This window comes from Pinus tabuliformis, chromosome Q (assembly GCF_031772625.1).
Source record: "Pinus tabuliformis cultivar Carrire ecotype Pingquan chromosome Q, CPIR1, whole genome shotgun sequence".
Lineage (NCBI taxonomy): Eukaryota > Viridiplantae > Streptophyta > Pinopsida > Pinales > Pinaceae > Pinus > Pinus tabuliformis.
Window position 1 is genome coordinate 1283677026 of NC_142296.1, and position 6902 is coordinate 1283683927.

Genomic DNA, 6902 nt, shown 5'->3' on the forward strand with positions numbered 1-6902 from the left:
TCAAGTCCATGAGAATAGTATATGTGATATTATCTACATGCAATGACATTTCGTGGACTTGGTAATCTAACATGGAAAATGGTGTCCCCACTTTTGATTGTAACATAACCATCTTGAAAATTCCCCTTTAATAATGTAATGTTCTCTTAAGTTGCATTGGAGGAAGTGGATGGTTATCCACAATTCTAATATCTCTCTTCCTCTCTTTAGAGGCTTTCTTGGTTATTTCCATAAATTGTTCTACAACTGACATGCATCTAGGATTAGACACCTCTCCTAGTTATGTTGCCTCTAATTTTGACATGGCAGAGGACATGGTCTCAATAGTAAATGCTTGTTTTGATGAGTTAGTTAGCTAACTATTGTATAAAATTAGAGCATATGACTTTGTCTCCTCATCCTCTTCATCATCTTCCCTTCCTTATGCTTTACATGTCTTGGTTCTCTTGGGGTTGGACTCCCCTCCCTCATCAACCTCCATTGATTCTAAAATAATTAATTTCTTACTAGAGAGGTGAGAGAAATATGACTATATTGGATGCAGGATAGATTTGACTTCTTCCCAAGTAGACATGTTCACATAATCTTCTACAATGAGATTTGGATCATGCTTGTGGTTCTATCGATCCTTATCCTTTCTCAATTCACAGATGATATTGTGTTGATCATACCTCTAGGCTCCAACTTGTGGAAAGTTGAAGCCCTCTAATACCTTCTCTACGAGCTCTAAAACATTCCTTGAATTCACACAAAAAGATCCCACCTTATGAGAAAGGTGGAACATGATTGTTGATTTCTTTGAGGAAAAATGTACATTGTTGTTGGCAAATCTTTACCATATGTACTCCAATGTGAAAATGTGAGGAGTCAAGAATGAAAAAAGTTTGTATTGTTGGCCCTAAAACCCATAAATTCTAATGATTGTATAGTCCTTGAAAATGTACTAGTCATTGACTCTAGTATCTAGGGTAAATTGTAACTTTTCCTTAATGAAAGAGGGGACTCTAGGCAGTGGTTGACCATGCAACAAGGTGAACATGACTGGAATAACCTTATTTCCTTATGGTTTATGGACCATGTGCAGCCACTCATAAACTAATAATAAAGCATTATGTTCATCAACCATTCTAGGTTTCAACTGCTCTAGATAAGGGTATTGTTGATGGATGAACAAGTGAACTATATAAGATTGGTACCAAAAGGAATTTTCTTCCTCGAATTCAATCATCTGGGAGTATATTCCATCTGATAGACACAGTGGGAAACCAAATTTAGTGCAGGGTTTGGTGATAGGGTGACACGAGGATACCAAGAAACCTAGGATGGCCTCAATTACATAGACATTAGTTTCAAGACCTAAAACTTCGGAAACCATTGAGAAAGACAACTCTTACATGGAGTGAAAATTCACGTTGTGGTAATGGGGTTGACCAGATGGAGAAACCACTTCTTTTTTAACAAAATTGTTGACCATTTGTTGTTGGACTTCAGGGGCAAGACTGATCCGATTTTCTTTCATTTCTTCATTATTTCCTTTTGCAAAATGACAACATATTTGAAATTTCCTTCGAAGTTTTTCTAATTATCTCCTTCATCTTGGGATGAGACAACTACTCTTTTGTCTGGCAAGTATCTTTTTGCACATCAAAACACCATTTCTGGAAGGTGAAACACCTGTGAAACAGTGAAGACTAGATTTGATGCATGCATATCGTTGTGGTCTCCTATCACTTTGTCGGTGTTTAAAACAAGTTGAATATCTTCCCTCATGTCAACAGTGGTTAACATTGAATCTCCAACATTAGCATGCCCATCAATAAAGTTTGGTTCTTTGGTTCTCTTTCATTTGGACCTTAGGAGAGCCTGTGGTTGATGAAGAAGTCATTGGAACAAGGTGGATTAACGGGAATATTTGGCTAACTATAGAGGGGTAGCCAGACAGAAAGGGGAATTCTCAAATACTAGAAAGACTAATGAGAGTGTGTCATATAACACAAGGGGATTAGGAGAATATTATAGGGATGCTCTTTTGAAATTTTATGAACCATTTAAATAGCTAATGCCCATAAAAGGAGAAATTGTGGTTTCATGAACAAATCGAGATCAAATTTTGCAATAGGGATTTATCTCATGACCATGAAAATTGTGGTTTCATGAACCAATCAAGATCAAACTCAATGAATTGCAATAGGGATTTATCTCATGACCATGCCAAACAGAGGAATTTTGCCTTGGCACAAGATTTAGCCACAAAGAAATTCGAGTTTACAAGTTCGTGCTTAAAATACGTGGAATCAAGCAAAGTCATTTGTCAGGTGCGCGCGCAGAATTGGAGAGGGACCCGGGAAATATGACAAAGCAAATGGGCCTTTAGCCTTTTATAACAAAGAAAATAAACTTAGACAGCTGTCAGGGTTAGATTCGACATTACCTGGGTGATGTCATGATGAAATCAACAGGACGCGAGCTCAACCACGTGGAGGCCTAACTGGGCATGGTGGGACCATGTGGTACATTACGTGGGCAGTGAGACAGAGTTGGAAGGTGCGCTGTGTGGATGGCCCGCATAGAGGGCCAAGTGGTGTTGGAGCAGGTGATGTGGCATCGATGACAGCCGATGTGGAGTAGTGACATGGAAGGATGGGGGAGCCCACGTGGAGAAACGTGTGGTGTCCTCCCGTGTTGTTCAATCTTTGGCATTTGAAAATTTCAGAGGGATAAAGAGGGTAGGAGGAGACAACACATGGACCACCCACTTTGCTCCGTCCTTTATCTCCCATGAAAGTTCGCGAAGAGTAGCACCCCGAGTCATTAGATCGTCGAGCGCTTCCTCCGTCAGAGCTCGAGTCGTTAGATCATCGAGCGCTTCCACCGTCACATCTAGAATTGTCTTTAGTAGGATTTTTTGGAAGTTTTTTGGTGGGTTTTTCTAGTTTAATTTTTCTAAATCAGCATTATTGAAATGATAAGCGTGATGAATAACTCCTGCACAATCCATGTGCCATAGGGTTTGTGAGGTCGCTGAATCTATATATACAGTTAAAAAACCAGTTTAAATAACACAAATCTTTTCACAACCTAATGCTAAAATCTCTTATTTAGAGATTGTTTTTCTTGCAATAATTTTGATCGTAAAGCAAGAGATTGTACAAATTACGAAAAAACCGATCATGTAAGAAATTAAAATAGAAGATCTTATAATACCTCAAAAATTTATTATGTGAGCAACAAAATCATAAGTTCTCATGGGTTTGTTAATAGAAACCGCAATTCATTTACTTCTCTACTTGATTACAATAATGAATTTTATAAGTGAAATATCTATGGGAACATAGCACATGACTGTAGAAGAAATATAATAAAGTCTCCTAAACAAAAAAAAGAATAAGTTGTTCTTACCTAACATAGAGTTAGATCATAGATTTGTGTGATCCATATTGTTGAATAATAATGTTTTTTAGATTAATCACATCATTAGAATTTGGGTCCACATTTAAAACCAATTAGTGTGGGTCATCCTATAAAGGTGAAAAATCAATGGATCCTAATGAATAAATAACAAAAATACAAAAAAACCAGAAATAACCATTTGGCTAAATTAATTAATGATTAAAAGAATTTAAAAAAAAATATTTAGTTATAAATTAGTTATTAGAGAATAATTACTAAAATATTAACATTTCAATAACTAAAATAAATAAATAACGAATAACTAATTTTTAATTATATTATTTCTATTATAATTTTTATAATATATATAATTAAAATAAATAACCATTAGTTTTTAGAATAATTAAAATAAATAAAGAACAATCACTCATGTCCTAACAAATATATATATTTAAAAATTAGCTGATTTTATAATTATATATTAGAAAATTATAGTTATTAAATATATATTAGGATGAGTTTTGTTATAATTCTTGGGAAGATTTTAGAGCTCTGAGCGCTTCGAGCCTGCGACTGCGCCTCCGAGCTGCGAACGCACCAGCATGGATCCTCCGGATCCACCCTGCGGGGATCCGGATCAGCAACGGGCCTTCTCCAACCTTGTGAGATCCCTCCCTCCGCAGCGGCCAAGACCAGCAGCAACAAAATTTGTAAAGAAACTTGACATATTGCAAGAAGTTCAGCTACCGCCTGCTATCCCACATGGTAGCCCTTTCCCTGGCTGAAAAAGGATTAATAGGGAAATTTACAGGACTTTGGCCATCGCCCAGAACAGTTCAAAGATGGGTAGAACGAAACTAGTCGGACAAGATTCAGGGTAAAATATCCATCAGATTCTGTGGCAGAGGATATTTCACATTTCATTTTGAGACAAAGGAGGACAAAGATCTGATATTCAGGAACGGACCATATTTTATGGACTCCAGGGGTCTCTACCTCAACAAATGGACCCCGGACTTCGATCCAGAACTGGATATTCCGAGTGTTGTTCCAGTATGGGTTCGATTGCCTCACCTTCCCCTTCACTGCTGGGGGGATGATTCAGTTAAGGCAATAGAGAATGCGATGGGAAAATACATAGATCGCAGCGAACCCAAGGACAACATGCAGGCATGCGCAAGGATCTGTGTGGAAGTTGATCTAGGTCGAGGATTACCAGAAGCGATAAAGCTGAGAGTGGATGACTGGAGCCACATCCAGCAACTGGACTACGAGCAGATACCCTTTAAATGCAAGGTATGCCACGAATACGGACACTTTGCAAATAGATGTACAAAAATTGTCAATGTAGATAATGAAAAGCAAGATGGTCACTGGGAATCGGTAAAGAAGAAAAAATCATCCCCTCCCCTCAAATCTGCTATGGAACCTGATGTCCCTGGATCCTCCAATCTGCCCCCTCCCTCCACATCCCCTTTAATCCCCGGTCCGCCTCTCCCCCCCTCTTCTAACCCCTTCGCGATCCTCTCCGAGGCAGAATCTGGCCCTGATCTCCCTTCCGTCGATCCTCCTCCCCTCCAATCTCCTCCTCTCCCATTACAACCCCCATCTGAACCTCCTTTATCAAGAATTACCAGGAGCTCCTCAAAGGATCATGGAGCGCCCAGTGATGCCCCTAAAAAGCAAGGACCTGGAAGAAAATCAGCTAAACAACAGAGGGACGAAAGCGCTCAAAAAGACATAGCATTGGGCACTCAAACACCAATAGAAACCTTTATTCTTGGGCATCTGGAAAAAGAAACCAGCAACAAAGGCCAAGAGAGGCGAGCACCTCTCCATATCTCCAGTATATCATGATGAAAATCCTATCATGGAACAGCAGGGGATTAGGGCACCCCTCCAAGTTAGCTGCCCTCAAGGATTTAATTCATAGTGAGAGACCTGAAATCATGCTTATACAGGAAACAAAGCAAGATCAGTGTGAGATGAATAGAATAATTAGCCAACAGAAACATTTCCTTGGAAGCGCAAGTGAAGCAAGAGGAGCCTCAGGCGGCATAGTAACCCTATGGGACAGCGACAAATGGATGTGCAACTCTACCAATGTTCACCAAAACTGGATCCGAACCACTCTTGAAAATAGAACCGGAGAACAATCAGTAACGGTTTATAACGTTTATGCTCCAAATCAATATAGAGAAAAAGAGATATGTTGGGATACTCTGAAAGCAAGTATAGAAGGGGATCAGAATTCCAATATCATTGTAGCAGGAGATTTTAATCTAGTTCTGCATGCTAATGAAAAAAGAGGAGGTAATTTTATACCAGACCCTTCCAGAAACCGTTTGGAGACCATTATTCAGGAACAGGAGTTAGTGGATGTCATACCCAAGAACCGTAAGTATACCTGGAGCAATAGAAGAATCCGTGCCAGCAATATCATGGAACGGCTCGATAGATTTCTTATCAGCATAGCATACCTCTCTTCCTTCTCAACGGGCTATTCAAATATCCTCAATATGTCGGCTTCTGACCACTACCCGATAACTTTAACTCTTCAAAGCCACTGCCCGCTTGGGCCCATACCCTTCAAATACAGCGCCATATGGAATCGGATACCAGCTGCAAAAGAAGTGGTGCAAATGACATGGATCCGCCATGTAGAGGGCTCTCCAAGTTATATATGGGAAACAAAACTTAAAAGAGTAAAGCAGGCCTTAAAGAATTGGGCAAGGAACAATTACCAAGAGCCTGAATTAAAAAAAAAGAAAGTTAAACAAGATCTAGAAGATGTGCAGCAGAAAATTGAAGCGCAAGGGCTAACTCAGCGCAACAAAGAACAAGAAGGCAGTTTATACGCACAGCTAAATCAAATCTACATGGAGGAAGAGATAAAATGGAGATTGAAATCTAGGCAACTCTAGTTGCAGGAAGGAGATAAAAACACAGCATATTTCCATAAACAAACCACTCTCCGAAAGATTAAAAATACAATGAGCATGATAATGGATAATGAAGGAAACCGATATAGCGCACAGGAAGATATAAAGGAAGCAGCCACCAAGCATTTTGGCAATCTACTGACTGAAGACAAAGACGCAGAAGATTACTCAAGCATGCTCCAATACCTGCCTAAAGGGGTCACACATGAAATGAATAACAATCTTAGGAAAGAAGTAGAAGAAGAGGAAATCAAAACAGCTATTTGGAGTTTGCACCCTGACAAGGCCCCAGGACCAGATGGGTTTCCCATTAGCTTCTTTCGGGAATATTGGTCAATGATAAAAAAAGATCTTCTAAAGATGATCCGATGGGTGATGAAAAAAGGTAAAATGGGTGGATTCACAAATTCTACTTATCTTGCTTTGATTCCAAAAGAAAATCGCCCTTCCTCCTTTTCGAGATTCTGGCCAATCTCGTTATGCAACTCAACCTACAAAATTATCTCAAAAATATTGGCAACCAGGCTTAAGCCTCTCCTCCCCTCCCTGATTTCTGAAAACCAAGGGGGT

The 6902-nt window shown here is 39.3% G+C and overlaps 1 protein-coding gene across 1 annotated transcript; it reads left to right on the plus strand.

Annotated features, from left to right (window-relative positions):
* The first annotated feature begins 5243 nt into the window (after positions 1 to 5243).
* Positions 5244 to 6314, plus strand: LOC149224530 (uncharacterized). Its single transcript, XM_089388208.1, has one exon. The coding sequence runs from the start codon at positions 5244 to 5246 to the stop codon at positions 6312 to 6314; it is 1071 nt and encodes a 356-aa protein (XP_089244334.1).
* Positions 6315 to 6902: the final 588 nt, after the last annotated feature.